General features: G+C 46.5%; 1 protein-coding gene across 4 annotated transcripts in view; it reads right to left on the bottom strand.

Annotated features, from left to right (window-relative positions):
- Positions 1-17,837, bottom strand: part of LOC143943054 (prostaglandin reductase 2-like) — a 76,628-nt gene extending 58,791 nt beyond the window's left edge. Inside the window, exons 1-2 of one of the 4 annotated variants that reach the window (XM_077464549.1) lie at positions 17,725-17,837; positions 6,164-6,236 (exon numbers count right to left, since the gene is read on the bottom strand). In XM_077464549.1, coding sequence (XP_077320675.1) covers positions 6,164-6,200 — 37 coding nt within the window. In that variant the 5' untranslated portion in view covers positions 6,201-6,236; positions 17,725-17,837. Of the gene's footprint in view, positions 1-6,163; positions 6,237-11,249; positions 11,311-17,724 lie in introns of those variants that run through there. The other 3 variants (XM_077464551.1, XM_077464550.1, XM_077464552.1) reach the window with 3 other exon arrangements.
- Between the last annotated feature and the right edge of the window lie 2,608 nt (positions 17,838-20,445).

Below are 20,445 nucleotides of genomic sequence, written 5' to 3'. Positions count from 1 at the left end.
TGTACTGATCCCAGGGAACTGTCAGAGCATCTGACCCCTGAGCAAGTGCATCTCTTGTCCTTGACACAAACTTGTCCAGTTTCCTGTTGAACCTGGATGCAAACAGATCTACGTCTGGAGTGCCCCACTTGTGACATATGTTCTGAAACACGTCGGGGTGCAGAGCCCACTCTCCTGGGCACAATTGCTGGCGGCTGAGAAAATCCGCCTGCCAATTCTCCACTCCTGGGATGAAGACTGCAGAAAGACACGGAACATGCTTTTCTGCCCAGACAAGTATGCGATTCACCTCCTTTTGGGCCACCAGACTTCTGGTACCGCCCTGGTGATTGATATAAGCCACTGCGGTGGCATTGTCGGACTGAACCCGAACCGGGAAACCTCGCAGTCTGTAAGACCACTCTATGAGTGCCATGTAAACTGCCCGAATCTCCAAGATATTTATGGGCAGTAGACTTTCGGTCGCAGACCATTTCCCCTGCGAGCACGTTCCCTCCAATACAGCTCCCCAGCCTGTCAGGCTGGCATCTGTTGTGATAATCTTCCATGAGAGAGGAAGAAAAGTTTTGCCTTTCAGCAAATTCCTGGTTTGTAACCACCAGACAAGACCTTTGCGTGTCCCGGGGGATAAACGCATAGGAAGATCCAGGGATTGGGGCTTCCTGTTCCAAGCCGCAAGGATGCATCCTTGCAGAGGCCTTGAGTGGAACTGGGCGAATGGGACGGCCTCGAAGGAGGCGACCATCTTTCCCAATAGTCTCATGCACAACCGAATGGAGGAAGATCTTCTGCCCAGAATCAGGCGCACCAGATCGCCTTTAGCCTTGGAAGAAACACCCTGCCCTGAACGGTGTCGATAATCATACCTAGGTATTCTAACCTGGTAGCCGGTTGTAGGGACGACTTTTCTAGGTTTATAATCCAACCTAGGCGTTCTAGATGTTCTAGCATTTTGGTGACGCTGCGACTTAGGAACGCTGCAGTTCTCTCCACGAGAAGCAAGTCGTCTAGATAAGCCATGATGGCTATACCCTGAACTCTTAAGATTGCTAAGAGAGGGTCCAGAATCTTTGTGTTGCCGTTCGGGCTGTAGCAAGCCCGAACGGCAAGGCCACAAATTGAAAATGGCGCCGCTCTACCGCGAACCTTAGAAATTTCTGGTGTGTGGGAAAAATTGGCACATGGAGATATGCATCCTTGATATCTATTGATGCCATGAATTCTCCCCCTTTCAGGGAGGAGACCACAGTGCGGATTGACTGCATTCGGAAGGTCTGGATGTGTAAAAACCGGTTTAGGTCTTTCAGATCCAGGATAGGTCTGACACTTCCATTTGGTTTTGGAACGGTGAAGAGATTTGAATAAAACCCTGAACCCTGATCTTTCGGGCTCACTTCTACTATCACACCCTGGGATAGTAACTGATCTAAGGCCAGGAATAGCGGTTTTTGCTTTACTGGATCCCTGGGGATCCTTGACCTTAGGAAACGAGAAGGTGGAATCTCCTGAAACTCTAGCTTGTAGCCCAGAGATACTGAAGAGATCACCCACTTGTCCTGGATCTCTTCCCGCCAGGCGCCTGCAAACTGCAGGAGCCTTCCCCCCACTCTGCCGAGCGGGGGCGCCCCTTCACAAGGAGGTTTTGGGGCTCTGCTTGGCAGGCTTTCGCCCCCAAGTCTTTTTCTGTCCCTGGGCTCGGCCTTGAGCCTTTCTAGCAGAGGAGGACTGAGAAGGCCGTCGCCACTGTTTAGAGCTTGATGCTTCGGGAGAGAGAGCACGCCTAACTGAAGGACGCTTGCTCTTTTTGACTGGAAGGAGAGTAGACTTACCTCCTGAAATATTTTGGACGAATTTATCTAATTCTTCCCCAAACAAACGCTCCCCTTTAAACGGGAACCCAGTCAAATGCTTTTTGCATGACAGCTCAGCAGCCCAATTCTTTAGCCATAGGGCCCTACGCATGTGTACCAACATGAGGGACAAACGTGATGCTTGTTGGACAGAATCCAAAATCGCATCAATTATGAAACACAGGATGTGAGGCAATTCTGCATAATTTTCTACTTCCTCACTGGGAAGGAGCCCAAACATCTGTTTAACCTGTTCCTTGAGGAACTGACACAACCCCACGGCTGCGACTGTAGGTTGCACCACAGCGCCAGCCATGGAAAAGGAGGTTTTTAATAAGGTTTCCAGCCTTTTATCAGTTGGATCCTTGAATACCTGCGCATTATCCAAAGGACAAGTTAGGTTTTTATTCACACAAGAAACAGCCGCATCGACAGATGGGACCCCCCACTTCTTGGTGAAACTTTCCTCCACAGGATAATGCATGGAAAACCTTTTGGGAGGAGTAAACAGTTTATCGGGATGTCCCCAATCCTCATACATCAATTTATCCATTAAAGGATGAATTGGGAAGGAATAAGCAGTCTGTGGGGCTTTCCTGACTCCCAGGGAAGAAACAGAGGACGTAGCGACTTCAGCAGCAGGCATTCTGAATGTGGTACGCACCAATTCAGTATAATACTGCACCTGCTTTCTGAGTGCCTGGGAGGAGGGGACTATCTCCTCTTCCTCTGACTCATCCGACTGCTCATGATCCCTATCCAAAGATAGGGATCCCTCCTCATTTTCAGAAGAACTATCCGAGAGAGGGATTTCAGCAGAGGGAGGGGATCTACCCCTTTTCCTGCTATCTTTTAGGGAAGCAGAAATAAAATTCATGATTCTCCCTTCAAAACCCTCCAATGTAGCCCTAAGGGAGTCCTCAGTGACATAAACCGGGGCTGCGACATTAGGAGAGGCTGCAAAACCTGACAGGGGCACCGACTCGTCTTGAGAGGCTGGCTCCAGTCTTGCAGAGGGGGATGGTAATTTACAGGCACTTTTGGAACCCCTGGACCTAGGCGGTGACTTGCCAGTGCTCTTATTACCTCCCCCTGAGACCCTCTTACGAGGAGACATAGTACTAAGCTACAAAGCAGAGGTACTAGTACAAGTGCGATCACTGTTGCGCTTAAAGTCTCACAATAAATAAATATATGCTTAAACTGCACAACCTGATGCTGAGTAGGTGTCTTAAGGTTTGCCTGGATCCAACCCCACGGATGCTTACTGCCCACAGCTCCTGTGTCTCCAGTTACAGTCCCCTGACGCTCTGGGCTTTTAAAACTGCCGCCTGGCGCCTGCGCAGTACACTGACGTGCACGGCTCGCAACCACACCCCCCCCCCCCCTCCATTAGGCCGGGAGCGCGCCCGCGCGCGTGCACGAGGACCGCGGAATCCGGGGGGGGGAGGAGAACCCAAAACGGAGCAGCGTGGGACCCCTGAACTGCGTGGGACCCCTGTTTACCTTCATCTGTGGCAGGGACTGCAATGGAGACGTGAGTAGCTGGGGAAACCAGGCTTTCACTGAGCGTGTGTATTGAAAGGCATGTAAGTATGCATCAGGCTGCTCTTACTCCCTCTAGTGGTGGAAACCAGGTAAGACATACAACTACTCACAATGAAGAAATCCATTCATATATTTAAATATACAGGATGACTTCCCTTACCTGTCCCCGCCGCAGGAATTGCTGAACCAGACCAATTCCAGCCTTCACCCATCACGGCGGGTATTGTTAGCCAACCTTCAGGTATATCTGGGGCTCTTACGAGAAGAACCTCCCACCTGGGCCATGTAAAAAGCTCTGCCAGAAACTTTTGTGCGCTCTGTATAAACAGTACACCAAGTCTGGTTTTCCCAGAGCCCAGTCTTCCAATGGAGAGGACTTACAGGCAAAACCTCGCTTCTTCGGCAGACGAGGCCCGGGTACCATACCATCTTGGGAGTCAAATATCGGCCCGAGGTATGGATCCGGTTTGTTGTAGCCCTTCGGGCCTCGCAGGGACCTGCATAGAGCTAAAGTTTTACGTGACCATCACCCAGACACTGGCGAAAAAACTGAGGTGCCTCCCAGATGGGAGGGGTTATATAGGGGAGGAATTCTCCTTAATTAGGGTCAACCAGTGTCCAATCACCAGAGGTGCCTATATAACCCACTATGTAATGAAGCTCCTGTGTCCCGTGATGTATGATCAAGAAATGTTTTTTTCTCGATTTTTTTTTTTTTTTTTTTTTTTTTTTTTTTTAGCCAGCCCACTGACAACTGATGGCTCATCGGTTGTTAAGGAAGCGGGGACGCGGCAGCTGGCTTCCTGGCTCCCTCCCTCTATACAGTGTAAAAAAACAAAAAACAAATTGAGGCAAAATCGCAGTAAAATTACTGTAAAAACTAATGTCCAAAAACGTGGTAAGCGCAGCAAAAAGCACTGCAGAAACGCTCAAAAGCAACATGCATAGATGTGAATCGAGCCTAAAGATGTTGTATCGGTGTGTGGCCGTCCAGGATTTTTTCTTGCTCTTTGATCCATTGCAGAGCCTGCACCTGTTTGCCTCAATAGGGCGTGCATTTCACAGAATTCTTGTCTAGATTCTTGTCAGCATTCCTCTTCTTTCGTTTAAACCACCGACCAGTCGGGAAGAGGCCCTTGTCCCCATCAACATAGGGGCCAGGTGCTTTGGGGTGGTTGAGGGCATGCGGTTTGGTATGGGTCGGGGGGGGGGGGCGCTCGCTCCTCCTGCATGCTCAGATAAGGGTCTAGTGTGGATTTTGGGGGGAACCCCACGCCATTTATTGTTTTGGCGTGGCGGGGTCCCCTCAGAATCCATACTAGACCCAAGGGCCTGGTATGGACCTGGGGGGGTGGCCCCCCATGCTGTTTTTTTTTTCAAATTTTTTTTTTAGCAGGTAATCCCTTTCTTTTTACATTCAGGGGAAGCCCGCTGACAGCTGATGACTCATCGGTTGTTAAGGACGCGGCTCCCGGCTTCCCGAACCTCTCCTTTGCAACCAGCTATATACAATAAAAAAAACACAACAAAAAAAACAAACAAACACAAATCACAGGAAAATGCGGTTAAAAAAAACGTGGAAAGTACAGCAAAAAGCACTGCAGAAATGTTCAAAAGCAACATGCATAGATGTGAATTGAGCCTTAGGCCTGATTCACACCTATGCATTTTTAGTGCTTTTTGCAGATTTGCACTACAGTCCATTTAGCATGGTTTCCTATGGAACACGTTCTGTAGTGCAAATCTGCAAAATGCAAAAAGCACTAAAAATGCATAGGTGTGAATCCAGCCTTATACAGGCTATGAAGAATAGGTAGGAGGAGGGAGCCGCAGCATTCTTAAGTTGAACTGTTTATTTTTTTTAAATTACAAAATGCTTTGTATCTATCTATCCAGTAGGGATGCACCGATACCGAGTATTTTCACGAGTACACCACTTCACCGATACCGAAACCAATACATTGCGGTGCGATATGCATCCATACAAAATGAATGGGCGCAAAGAATTGCATACAATTTAAACTACGGTGCAATTCCTGTCCGATTCACACGCAATTTTCCCCGTCGCTCCCGTGTGTGTGTGAACCCAGTAAAGAAAATGAAGCGCCATGTAGTGCAGGAATAGGCATTTTATTATAATGCTCTAACAACTCACAAAGTAAATATTTAGTCAAACCCATATCTGCAGTTTCCCCGTCCCGCCGATGATAACAAACCACGGCCGCTGGAAGTGCTCACAGGGCTGGAGGTCCGTCCCCCAGCTGACATCACTTCCGCCTTATACCCACAGGAGCCCCGGATCTTCTTCTCCAGCCCTGTGAGCACCTCCAGCGAAAGTGATTTGCTATCATCAGCAGGACGTGAACACTGCAGATATGGATTTGACTAAATATTTACTTTGTGAGTTGTTATAATATTTTATTATATATATATATATATATATATATATATATATACTGCGCTGCAAGGCGCTTCGCTTTCTTTACGGGGTCATACTAATCACACCGCAAAGTATCGGTTTCGATATTGGGAGAATTTTTACGAGTATGTGAAAAAATACTCAGTATCTGTGCATCCATAATTGATAGATGGATAGATCAGCAAAGTATTGTTACTCGGTATTGGTGAGTAATTGATCGAAAGTATCGGTACTAGCTGATAATAAAAGCAGTAACAGTGCATCTCTACTATCTAGTATACCTGTAATCTTAAACTGAAGCCTAAAAACCTATTCTTTTCTATACTAGCAAGCATAAAACACGTACCTGGTCTTGATGCCAATACTATTCTCTTAACCTTCATATTTTACGGCAAAAGTTGAAATCTTGTAAGAGCTGTCTAAAGTAATAAGGTATAAACATGTTCAAGCAGTTTGTACATTTGTAATAATAATAGAGGAAGAATCAGATGCTTAATAATTATATGGTGACTACAGAAAGGAGGATTCTCTGCCCAACAAGCTAAGAAATTTACCTAGTAATACCTGGCATCAGAAATTTGCCAGCAACATCATACCTGTAATGCCCTGTACCCATGGTCGGTCATTCTGACTAAAAAGTGGTTTGGACTAAAAGATTTTGGTCCAAACCTGTCTAGCATACACACAGTCGCACAAAGTTGTCGGAAAATCTGATCGTTCAGAACGCAGTGACATAGAACACATACCACGGGACTATAAAGAGGGCAGTAGCCAATAGCTTTCATCTCGTAATTTATTCTGAGCATGCATAGCACTTTGTCCGTCGGAACTGTCTATACACGATCGAAATTTAAATGATCGGATTTTAAATTTTAGATCCTGCTCTCAAACTTTGTGTGTCGGAAATTCCGACAGAAAAAGTCAGATGAAGCCCACATATGGTCGGATTTTGCGACAACAAGATCCGATCGCACATTTTCCGCAATAGGGCCTACAGATAGATAAATAGACAGACAGATAAATGGACACATAGATAGATAGATAAATAGATAGATAGATAGATATTGGGTGGGAGAGAGAGAGAGCAGAGGCGGCTCTCTAATTAGGCAACTAAGGCGGCCGCCTAAGGCCTCACACTCTCAGGGGCCTCGCGGCCGCCCAATATGCCTAACGAGCGTGTGGGAGTTGCAGGGAATGTCCCCCGGTCAGTATCCCCGACTTGCTTCCGGGGCCGCAACTCTTTTTTCCCACCCAGGGGCAGACTGTCACTGACCACTGCCCAAGGTCGGAAGATCAGTGGGTGGAGCCATGTACTCCTCTCCCCCGGCTCCTCCCTCCTGCCGTGCACTGCGGATCTCTGCCTCCGGCTATGTGCAGAGCTTGGATAATACTTGCAGTAGCTGAGCAGCTCCCCCAGGTCCACGATCTCCTCTGCAGGGTGGACGATCTGAAATGGAGTAGGACCTGTCAGAGCCCGGCGATCATCAAGGAGCCAGTCTGCAACTAACAGCCTCAAAGGTACAGTCCTGCCCATGCCCGACACTGACACATCCCTACCCGTGACATCACCTCCTGACTGAGGCCCCCCCCCCCCCGAGAATTACCGCTGCCTTCCGCCCCTGTGACCTCACACACACTGCTCTGAGTGATGATATGCATGCCATCCGGCATATGATGCCACCTACTGACCCCATGCTATCATCATTATCCTCCTCATCCCCCTGTTCCTGGCATCCTACCTCCTGTAATACTTCCCACTGTCAGCTTCCTACCAACTTACCCCTGTCTTCATCACCATCCTTATCCTAATCCCCCTGTTCTAATCACACTACCCTACCATCATCTCTGCTGTACCCCACTGCCAACTGACTACCACCTCACCCCCTGTCATCAACATCCCTTACCCCACCTCTGACATCCTACCACCCTGCCTCCTGTCATTAGCATCACCATGTACCCCACCTCTAGCATCCACCACCCTGCCCCTGTTATCCTTATCGTCACCCCCCCTGTACCCCACTGTCAGCGGCCTACCACCCCACATCATCATCATCCCCTCCCTGTACCCCACTGTCAGCTGCCTACACCCCACGTCATCACCATCCCCCCTGTACCCCACTGTCAGCTGTCTACCACCCCACATCATCATCATCCCCCCTGCACCCCACTGTCAAATGCCTACCACCCCACATCATCATCCCCCTGTACCCCACTGTCAGCTGCCTACCTCCCCACATCATCATCACCCCACTGTCAGCTGCCTACCTCCCCACATCATCATCACCCCCCCTGTACCCCACTGTCAGCTGCCTACCTCCCCACATCATCATATCCCCCTGTACCCCATGGTCAGCTGCCTACCACCCCACATCATCATATCCCCCCTGTACCCCACTGTCAGCTGCCTACCACCCCACATCATCATCACCCCCCTGTACCCCACTGTCAGCTGCCTACCATCCCACATCATCATCACCCCCCCTGTACCCCACTGCCGACATCCCACTCATCAACATCCCCATCATCCCTCTGTATTCCACCTCTGGCATGTCACCACCCCATCACCTGTCATCATTCTCATCTTAATCCCTCCTGGTACCCCACTGTCAGCTGCCTACCACCCCACGTAATCATCATCATCATCCCCCCTGTACCCCACTGTAAGCTGCCTACCACTCCACGTCATCATCACCCCTTCCCCCTGAACCCCACTGTCAGCTGCCTACCACCCCACATCATCATCTCCCCCCTTTACCCCACTGTCAGCTGCCTACCACCCCACATCATCATCTCCCCCGTGTACCCCACTGTCAGCTGCCTACCACCCCACATCATCATCACCTCCCTGTACCCCACTGTAAGCTGCCTACCACCCCACATCATCATCCCCCTGTACCCCACTGTCAGCTGCCTACCACCCCACGTCATCATCATCCCCTGCCTGTACCCCACTGTCAGCTGCCTACCTCCCCACATCATCATCTCCCCCCTGTACCCCACTGTCAGCTGCCTACCACCCCACGCCATCATCATCCCCTCCCTGTACCCCACTGTCAGCTGCCTACCACCCCACATCATCATCTCCCCCCCTGTACCCCACTGTCAGCTGCCTACCACCCCATATCCTCATATCCCCCTGTACCCCACTGTCAGCTGCCTACCACCCCACATCATCATCATCACCCCCCTGTACCCCACTGTCAGCTGCCTACCATCCCACATTATCACCCCCCCCTGTACCCCACTGCCGACATCACACTCATCAACATCACCATCTTCCCTCTGTATTCCACCTCTGGCATGCCACCACTCCATCACCTGTCATCATTCTCATCTTAATCCCTCCTGGTACCCCACTGTCAGCTGCCTACCACCCCACGTAATCATCATCATCCCCCCTGTACCCCACTGTCAGCTGCCTACCACCCCACGTCATCATCACCCCTCCCCCTGAACCCCACTGTCAGCTGCCTACCACCCCACATCATCATCATCTCCCCCCTGTACCCCACTGTCAGCTGCCTACCACCCCACGTCATCATCATCCCCCCTGTACCCCACTGTAAGCTGCCTACCACCCCACATCATTATCTCCCCCCTGTACCCCACTGTCAGCTGCCTACCACCCCACATCATCATCTCCCCCCTGTACCCCACTGTCAGCTGCCTACCACCCCACATCATCATCATCACCCCCCTGTACCCCACTGTCAGCTGCCTACCACCCCACATCACCCCCCCTGTACCCCACTGCCGACATCCCACTCATCAACATCCCCATCATCCCTCTGTATCCCACCTCTGGCATCCCACCACTCCATCACCTGTCATCATTCTCATCTTAATCCCTCCTGGTACCCCACTGTCAGCTTCCTACCACCCCACCCCATGTCGTCATCATCCCCCCATACCCCAGCCCTGACATCCTACCACCCTGCCTCCTGTCATCATCATCCCCATGTAACCAACCTCTAGCATCCATCACCCTACCCCTGTTATCATCATCATCTTCATCCCCTGTACCCCACTGTCAGCTGCCTACCACCCCACCTCATCATAATCCCCTCTGTACCCCACTGCTGACATCCTACCACCGCCTCATGTCATCAACATCCTCATCATCCCTCTACCCCACCTCTGGCATCCTATCACCCTACCCCCTATCATTATAGGGGAGATATGATCTCAGCCTCTCCCCAATACTGCCATCATCACCCCAAACTACATGCTGTCATCCAACCAACTGTACTCCAACAGTTGCATCACACACCATAATACTGCCCTCCCACCCAGTGAGCAAACAGTGAGTGATAATAATAAGCAGTAACACATAGCAACCAACAAATGAGCAGTAATAATGTGCAGTAACCTCTAGCAACCCACCAGTGAGCGCCAATAATGTGCAGTAACATCTAGCAACCAATGATTAAGCAGTAATGACATGCAGTAACCTCTACGAAACCAATGAGTAGGCTGTAATGATGTGCAGTAACCTCTAGCAACCCATCAGTGAGTGGTAGTAAAGGTGTAGTAACCTCTATCAATCCATCAGTGAGCTGTAATAATGTGCAATACCTTCTAGCAACCAATCAGTAAGAAGAAATGATGTGCAGTGACCTCTAGCAACCAATCAGTGAACCTGGAGTAATCAGTGAGTGTGAACTAGATCGTTATGTTTACATTATTAAGGTTTTTTTAGATAAGTCTATGTGCATTTGTTTTTTTGGGATGGGAAGTGAAAATGCTAGGGGTGGGGGCCAGGAAAATGTTTGAATTATTTTTCCCATTATGGGCATGAGTGGGGCCTTATGTCTACGATTTGCCTAAGGCCTCACAAATCCTAGAGCCGCCTCTGAGAGAGAGACATTGGGTGGGTGGGAGAGAGAGAGAGAGACATTGGGTGGAATAGATAGATAGATAGACATACAGACAGACAGACATTGGGTGGGAGAGATAGATAGATAGATAGATAGATAGATAGATAGATAGATAGATAGATAGATAGATAGATAGATAGATAGATAGATAGATAGATAGATAGATAGATAGATAGATAGATAGGACAGGACAGATGAGAGAGGGATTTAGTGGTGAATACAGAAGCATTGCTCTGATCAGAACTCAGCAGTGCCCCATCCCCTCCTCTCCTCTCCTCTCCTCTCCTCTCCCCTCCTCTCCGGCACATGTCTCATTCTGTCTGATCCAGCAGATTGTGAGTGAATATCTGGGGACAGAGGTGAAGAAGGACACCAGTTCATTTAATTTTTTCAGTGTTGATCAGATCGTAGCTGTTATCTGATAAAAATTGAACAACTATTACTAGGCTCTGCTGAGTAAAGCCCCTTGACTGCTTTTAACAGGAATCCTATAAACTCCACTTTGTCAGCAGTTTTGAATTCATTCTTGCAACAAGATGATAGGAATAATCTTACCAATGGAGCGACGGTCAGTCCATTACTTCCTTGTTTTCATGTGCTAATTGGAGAGGGGAGGGGCCTCCCCTCTCCATTGAACACACTAGGATTAGTCCTCACTGCAGCCATATTTTTGTAGCCCGCTGGAAGTAACTTTGTTCTCACACGGAGAACAAAGCACTCGGCTGGTTGGCGCGATCAATTGCGCCGCAAAGCATCTCCAAACCCCGCCAATGAAGCGCCACATCTGCAATCTTGTGATTGCATTGACGTGGCACTTTCCATAGTGCATTGTGTCTGGACACAGTGCACTTAGTTAAAGGACATTTCTTTTTTTTCTTCTTCTTCTTCTTCTTTTCTTAAAGGGGTCATTTAGAAAAAAAAATAATTTTCATTACATTTTTTTTTTGTGACTACAGCAGGGTGGGCGGCACCCCCTATGGATGAGCTGCCACTGCCCTAGACCTCAGCAGTCTGTAGTGGGAACATTGATTAGGGTAAAAGCATTGATCTCTACTAGCCTCATGTAACATGTTCCCAGTTTAGTAGAGTGGAACCCTGGATTACGAGCATAATCCTTTCCACATTGACTTCTATTGCATGCAATACCGCATGTGGCCAGAGATGGGGGGAGCTGGAGAGACTCTGAAATACTCGGAGACCGCTCGGATGCACTTGGAAACCCTAGGAAAGGGTGTTTCCGAGTATTTCCGAGCGACTCCGAGCGGCTTTGATTGTCACCGGCGCCCCCGCACATCTGGCCAAATGCGGTACTTCACACCACATAGGCTTGAACCCTGCACATTTTGCGAAACACTCGCACACCAAGTCAGGAATTAAAAAAAATAAAAGTTTGTATTGCAAAACGCTCGTTAACCGCGTTACTTGCAATCCGAGGTTCCACTATATTGTCTTCTGTAACCTATCCCCAGGCAAAATGTAACATGTCCACACTCTCTAACCCTTGTTTCTTCTGTTAGGTCTGCAGTTTCTGAAAGTCTTCTCAAGCATTACATATATTGAACATTATGTGAAGCCCTTTGGAGATGTCAGAGGTGCATTTGAGGCCCCATTTAGCTCATAAGTTGAGATAGATGTGTGCACAGGGAGTGCTGGATGTGCCTGGTGCAGATTCCCCCTGCTACCTGGGCTCACCCCCAGGTTCCCTTTCTCTGTCACAAAAGTGAGACATCAGGAGTCTATTTAGACCCCTGATATTTCACCAAAGTCCCTCAACATGGCTCCTAAAACAATTGTAAAATAATATTGTCAAAAATAATAATTATTAATATTGTGAAAAATAATTAATAAATAAGTATTCACAGCCTTTGCTCAATACTTTGTTGAATCGCCTTTGGCACCAATTACAGCCTCATGTCTTTTTGAGTATGCTACAAGCCTGGAACACCTATATTTGGGTAATTTTTCCCATTCTTCTTTTCCCATTCTTCTTTGCAGGACCTCTCAAGCAGGTTGATGCACAGCCATTTTCAGATCGCTCCAGAGATGTTCAATCGGGTTTATTCTGGGCTCTGGCTGGGCCACTCAAGGACATTCACAGAGCTGTCCTGTAGCCACTCCTTTGTTATCTTGGCTGTGTGCTTAGGGTCATTGTCCTGTTGGAAGATGAACCTTCGCCCCAGTCTGAGGTCCAGAGTGCTCTGGAACAGGTTTTCTTCAAGGATGTCTCTGTACATTGCTGGATTCAAACATTTTATTTTAACCACAAAAAAAAGGTAATTCCAGATTCTCACCGGAGCCGTATATACACAGTAACATAACAAATACATTGGAAGAATGAAACAATAATCCACATAATAATCACATCATACATAGCACCTTCTATGTTTATCCTATGAAAATATAGCGCAGTTTTTATAGCGACCTGAGAATATAATAAATAAATATCCACAATCCTCAGCAGCTATGCACAGAATCACCTTATCCATTTTTTGTTTCCTAAATCAAAAAGAAAGAGAAAAAGAAAAAGGAAAAAAGGGGGAGGGAGGGGGTGGCCCTAATGAGCAATTGAAAGCTAGTTTATCAGCTATCTAACAATATTGTCTATACCCGACAATCGTGAATAGAGTAAAGTCAAACCTTCAGAGATGATAAATGTGTTCCACTATCTCCATAACTCAGAGTATATTTCTTGTTTGTTTTGTGCCAAACGTATATAAGATCTTCCATCTTCTTAATCTCTTCCACCTTATGTAGCCAGCATCCTATAGTAGGCGGTAGTATATTTTTCCACCTAAAGGGGATACATGCTTTTGCAGCATTTACTAAGTGTCTTAAGATAGATTTCTCAAATGTTTTAGTTGGGATAGTTATAACATGCAATAAAAAGAAAGCTGGGTCTTCTGGTATTTTATAGTCAGAAAATTTTGGATAATGTTCCATACTTCCCTTCAGTATGGTATTAACTTTGGACATGACCAAAAGATATGTAGCATCGTACCTCCCTCCCCCTAGCAAAACACAGGAACGATCTGATATTTTGGGGTTAAATTTATGTAATTTTTGTGGAGTAAGATACCACCGTGTCAATATTTTATAATTAGTCTCCTGGATCTTGGTACAAATGGATGACTTCAACTCTCATCCAATTATATTTTGTCTTTGACTGTTTGTAAACTTACAGTTCATCTCCTCTTCCCACCTCTCCATCCATGATAGATATGGTTGTTCCGGGGGACATAAATCTTCAAGAGTGTTCGCGTCAGGGTCCCTTCCTCCGAGCAATACTTTTCAAATGTAGATAATTGTCGTCTGAACCTCCCTGGAAACGTTAGTGAATGGAGAAAATAATGGAGCTGCAAAATCTTCCAGAATGGTAGACCAGAGGGGCCCGAGGGCTCCATCAATACAGCTATGGACGGCCATCCATCTGGTAGTAAAAAAATGCGATGCTCAAAAGCAATTAGTCTGTCGTAGGGTGGAGAAGTGGTAGTCTCTTAAGCCTGGGGGGAATCTTGGATTCCCAAGAATAGACAACAATGGGGAATCTGGTGACGAGAGTGAAGTTTTAGTAATCACTTGTGAACAGATATGTACTGTAGGGCTTATCAAAGGGTGTACTTTTAGATAAGGCGGAAGATTATCAAAACACCATGGTGCCCCTTTCAGTAGGACATCAGTTTGCGTCTGTTCAATCCGAGTCCATAGTTTATTTATTGAATGGCGGTTCCAGTTCCAGTCGGCACATATGTACAGCCTGATAATATTTAAATACGTCCGGTAGTGCAATACCTCCACTATGTTTAGGTAAGGATAATTGGAGTCTGGAAATGCATGGTCTCTTATATGCCCATATAAATTTAGTAAATAAGGACTGGACCTGTTTAAAGCACAGAGATGGTATCTTAATTGGTAAGGTTTGGAATAAATATAAATACTTTAGGAGGTTGCATCTCCCAAACCACAAATGCAATCCCTGATTCCAGGTCTCCAAAGTAATGCATGTTTTAGTCAGTAGGGGAGGAAAATTAAGTTTGAAGACCCGAGATAGATCAGAGGGGATATGCGTTCCTGTATCCTGTATCTGTCCATTTAAACTTAAAATTTGCCTGTAAGTTTCTAAGCAGAACAGTAGAGATGCCTACTGTTAAAATGAATCCGTAGGTTAGACAGTCAACCATATGTCTCAAATTCGTATATAAGGTTCGGGAGAGACACTGAAGGGTTTGTGAGAGAAAAGAGCAGATTATCTGCGTAAGCTGAAACCTTATGTTGCTCTTCTCCTATCCTGACTCCAGTGATATCTGGGTTCAAGCGGATCGTACAGAGGAAAGGTTCCAGGGATAAAGCATAGAGCAGTGGAGACAGTGGACATCCCTGTCTTGTCCCATTCATAATAGGGAAGGGGTCTGATAAAATTCCGTTAGCTTTAACCTGAGCTGTTGGGTATAGATATATCTTACGGATCCACTGCAGCATATGTTCCCCCAAACCTATATGATGTAGGGCCGCAAAGATAAAATTCAAGCTGACGCGATCGAATGCCTTTTCGGCATATGTACCTACTATGTTGCATGGAATATGGATCTCCTGTGCAATATGAATAAGATTTAACACTTTAATTGTGTTGTCACGGGCTTCTCTAGTTGGAATAAATCCCACTTGGTCAAGGTGTATCAACGGCTGTAGGTGCTGCGCAATTCGAATAACAATAACCCAACTCACATTGTCTGTCTTCCACTATCTCAGGGGTCTGGAGGAGGCTTTCATCCAGTCTCCAGAATCTAGTTCTGGAGGCTGCTCCGAGAGTCGATATATTAATAATCGTTGCATGGTCCGACCATGTGATCATGCTGTACTATGAACGGCCTGTAACTGTACATGTCCCATCAGATCTGCTAAGGTATTCTGACATGACCATGGAAGTCGGCTGGACAATAGTATCGACACACCTTTTGGTTTTAGCTAAATTGCTGAATTCCTCTTTCCCGCTATCCTGACTAGTTTCCCACTTCCTACCGCTGAAAAATATCCCCAAGGCATGAGGCTGCCACCACCATGCTTTACTGTAGGGATGGTATTGGCCAGGTGATGAACGGTGCTGGTTCCCTCGAGACATGACACTTGCCTTTCAGGCCAAAGAGTTCAGTCTTTGTTTCAGGCCAGAGAATTTTGTTTCTCATGGTCTGAGAGTCCTTCAGGTGACTTTTGGCAAACTCCAGGCGGCTGTCATTTGACTTTTACTGGAGGAGTGGCTTCCGTCTGGCCACTCTCCCATACAGGCCTGATTGGTGGAGTGTTGCAGAAATGATTGTTCTTCTGGAGGGTTCTCCTCTCTCCACAAAGAAACGCTGGAGCTCTGTCAGAGTGATCTTCGGGTTCTTGGTCACCTCCCTGACTAAGGCCCTTCTCCCCCGATCGCTCAGTTTGGCTGGGCAGCCCGTTTTAGGAAGAGTCCTGGTGGTTCCAAACCTCATCCATCTTCAATGCTACAGAAGTTTTTCAGTACCCTTCCCCAGATCTGTGCCTCGATAAAATCCTGTCTAGGAGGTCTACAGACAATTCCTTGGATTTCATGGCTTGGTTTGTGCTCTGACATGTGCTGTTATATAGACAGGTGTGTGCCTTTCCAAATCATGTCCAATCAACTGAATTTACCACAGGTGGGCTCCAATCAAGTTGTAAAAACGTCTCAAGGATGATCAGTAGAAACAGGATTCACCTGAGCTCAATCTTGAGTGTCGTGGCAAAGGCTGTGAATACTCATGTACATTTTTTTCGTTTTTATTTTTAATAAATTTGCAAGGATTTTAAACAAACTTCTTTCACGTTGTCATTATGTGGTATTGTTTGTACAATTGTGAGGAAAATAATGAATTGAATCCATTTTGAAATAAGGCTGTAACATAACAAAATGTGAAAAAAGTGAAGCGCTGTGAATACTTTTGGGGTGCACTGTATATATATATATATATATATATATATATATATATATATATATATACACACACACAGTACATACAGTAATACCTTGGATTGGGAGTAACGCAATTAAAGAATGTTTCGCAATATAAGCTATTATTTTTTTAAGAATTCTGACTCAGTTTGAGTGTTGTCTCACAAAACGAGCAGGATTCAAGCCTCTTTGGTGTGCAGTACCGCATTTTGCCAGGGGTGCGGGGGCGCCGGTAAAACTCGGAGCCGCTCGGATGCACTCAGAAACACTCAGTTCCCGAGTGTTTCCAAGCCTCTTCGGGGGTTCCGAGTGCATCCAGCTGCCTCCGAATGGTCTCCGAGTATTTCCACGTTTCTCTGGTGCCCCCCCACCTCTGGCCACATGCGATACTACATACAATAGAAGTCAATGTGGAACGAATTATCTTTGTTTCCATTGACTTCTATGGGGACACTTACTTTGATATGCAAGTGCTTTGGATTACAAGCATTCTCCTGGAATGGATTATGCTTGTAATCCAAGGTTTCACTGTATATGTATGTATGTATGTATATATATATATATATATAATATATATACGCGTGTGTGTTTGAGTTTTAGTATGCACACCCTTATGCAATAGGCTGTGCACACCTATGTACAATACGTTGAAAACCACTGCTTTAAGTGTCTACTTTGCCCTGTGGATCATGGCATAGAGTACCTATGATGGTGGCATTTCTTGATCTCAGTGCAGTACGTAGGTAGGAATGTGTTATGTTTCTTATGATTTTTACTGACAACTAGCTATTCAATTGCAATATATTTACTGCTTTATTTCTTAATGTCTTATGGAATAACATAAAAATATTTTGTTCCCTTATTTACCAGTGTTTAGTGCGTTAATTGATCCTGTATTTTTTACAATCAGTTTACAATCTTACAATCGATGTCAGTATAATTTACAATACAAACCGCTTGTATCCATCAAACTTTACCTGCAACCCGTCTCTTATGTAAACGCTCCCCCCCCTTCTAAAAGTCAAACTTCTAAAGCAACACAGAAGGCAAGGGATGAAAGGTCACGTGACAACTCACCTAGGAAGCCCCCACACTGTACCTTCACAGACACTTCCGAGCTACACTGAGAATGCCACTGAGCATGTGCAACTCTTCTTAAAGTGGCAACACCTGTGAGCTGTAATGTGCTCAATTTATAAGGGAATACCGTGCTGCTTGGTGTATGATTTACTTTTAAGGCATGGGAGTGGTCAATATGCGAAATATCTCGGATTACCTTATAAAGCAATGCTTAGCAATGCTAAGAGAAATGATGCCAAGTAGCGAGCAGCAATCATTGGTTACTGGTCACTGATTGGATACTGTCAGTTATTACACTATGAACATTGCTTCTTTCTTAGCAATAATTCTAGTGTGTTAAAGGGTATCTAAACACAAGAAACAATTTTTTTTTTTAACCGTAAAAATCAAGAACAAATATTTCATATTTTGTAGCTTACCAGTTCTTAGAAGTTGTGGCTGCATTCGTTTTTGTTTAGGAGTTTTTCTTTATTTTCACCCAATCATCATGCCAGTAAAACACTTCATCTCACGATAACAACACTCCACTCCATATGGTATCTATAGAAAATCAGCGTTGTCATCCTCGGACAGAGCTACAGAAGCTTTCCCCTCTTTTCTTTATGGCTAAGATATAACTGGGAACAATAGAGATGATAAGACTGCAGCACAGGAAATGATCAGCTGCCAAGATTTCTGGAAGGATCAACGTTTTTTTTTAAATTTTGCAATTTTACATGAACAGATATTATAATAGTATATTTAACAAACCAAAAGGAACCAAATAGGAGAATTTTACAGCGCACATCTTCTGTCTCTGGTGGTGGATGGATCATTCAGACTCCGGACAGAGGGCCATGTAATCACGTGGTGCTACTCCCTGCAGCATTCCTCCTGTGAAGCCAAGCCAATGGCTCACAGTTAGGGCTCATTTAAAGTACATCGATCCGGGTGCTCTACGTTGCCAGCTTGTGCAGTGTGGTGTGTGATTCAGCATACTGCACTGTCCCTTTTTTGGGTTGTTTTTTACCAGCTTTGTTTGAAGTTTACAAAAAAGGTACATTTCATTCAGTGCAATGTCGGGTGGCACAATGCACTGCCCTGCCTGACATTGCAGTGTGATTCCGGCCGGTGTGCTGTGATAAAGTGCAGCATATCTGCATTTTACCACAGCATTCACTGGTATGGGACACATAGGAAACAATTGTTTCTGGTGTGTCCCTGCGGTGACAGATGTTTTCCCATGCGGTAAAATGTCTGTCACCGCATATAGTGTGAATTGGCCCTTAATGAAGTTTGGCAAATGCCCTGTGTGTTTTGATTTTCAATTTGTTTTAAAGGGGTCCAGTCGAAACTTAGCTCAGTAGTACCCTCACTTAGCAGATCCCCAGTGCATTTTTACCCCTGTCCAGCAGATTCCCAGCTCTTTTGTACCTTTGTTCAGTAGATCCCCAGCTTATTAGTACCCTCGTTCAGCAGATCCTCCCCTCAGTAGTACTCCCAGCTCTGCTGATGCCCCACTCAGTACTACCCCCTGCTTTACTGATCCCTGCTCAGTAGTAATGCCCAGTTCTGCTGATCCACAACTCAGTAGTAACCCCTAGCACTACTGAGCACTACTGATTCTATGCTTAGTAGTAACCCCAAGCTTTTGAGCAGGGTCCAGACTGGAGCGAGCAACTAGCAGACAGCACACATTGTGTGCAACATGGGAATGCTATAGCGGAAGGTGAACAGGGACCAAAGAAATAGGGTTAAGCGGCAGAGGATCAGCAGAGCTGGGAGACGTGAGCAGGAGAAACTAGCAATGTCACATGTTGTGCATAGCAGGAGGTGAGCGGGAAACAGAGAAATAGGAGGATAAGCAAACCAGAGGATGGAGTTGGGTGTTAATACTGAGTGGGGGGTTCAGCAGAACTGGGTGTTACTACTGAGCGGGGGATCAGCTGGAGGTACTACTGAGTGGTGCATCAGCGGAGCTGGGGGTACTACTAAACGGGGGATCTGCTAAACAAGAGTACTAATAAGCTGGGGATCTGATGATTGGGGGTACCAATGAGCTAAAGATCTGCTGAACAGGGCTACTAATGTGCTCGGGATCTGCTGAGGGGGGAGGGGGTACTACTGAGCTGGGGTCTACTGGGCCCCTGTAAAACAAACTGAAACTCAACACACACAGGGCATTTGCCAGGCTTCATTAAAGCTTCAAAAAAGCATCACCGAAGTGTAACGCCCACCACCTTTAGGAGAGTAGAGAGGGGAGAGTGTGGCCACCTGCATTCTGCCCTGAAAGATCTCCCTTACCTTCTATTGAAATGTTCTGGAAGGCGTGCTGGGGACTGGGGTGCAGGCAGTTTGTATGGAGAGCCCTGGACCAATCATTAAATTTTATTGGCATGGGCAGGCCTCGCATATACACTGGGGGTCACATGCTCTGGGGGGGGAGGAATGGGAAAAGTCTGGAGCAGAGAAGCAGCAGAAATGTACCCCACAAGGAGCAAGCTTGAAGGCCTGGGGGTTCAGAGACCCCAGCGCTGGATAGCAGGAACTAGACCTGAAGGCCTGGGGGTTCAGAAACCCCAGCGCTGGATAGCAGGAACTAGACCTGAAAGCCTGAGGGTTCAGAGACCTCAGTGCTGGATGGTTCAACAACAACCAAGCCACCATATAACTCCGGGAGAAGTGGACCGGGTATCTCAAGCTGGGATGTGTCTGACCATGCGGAGTGGGAAGTAGCTG

This window comes from Lithobates pipiens, unplaced genomic scaffold (genome assembly GCF_037356315.1).
Source record: "Lithobates pipiens isolate NorthernLeopardFrog02 unplaced genomic scaffold, aLitPip1_a1.2 Scaffold_30, whole genome shotgun sequence".
NCBI classification, from domain to species: Eukaryota; Metazoa; Chordata; class Amphibia; order Anura; family Ranidae; genus Lithobates; species Lithobates pipiens.
The sequence above is the reverse complement of the archived record's forward strand: the minus strand, read 5'-3'. Positions and strand labels throughout refer to the sequence as shown.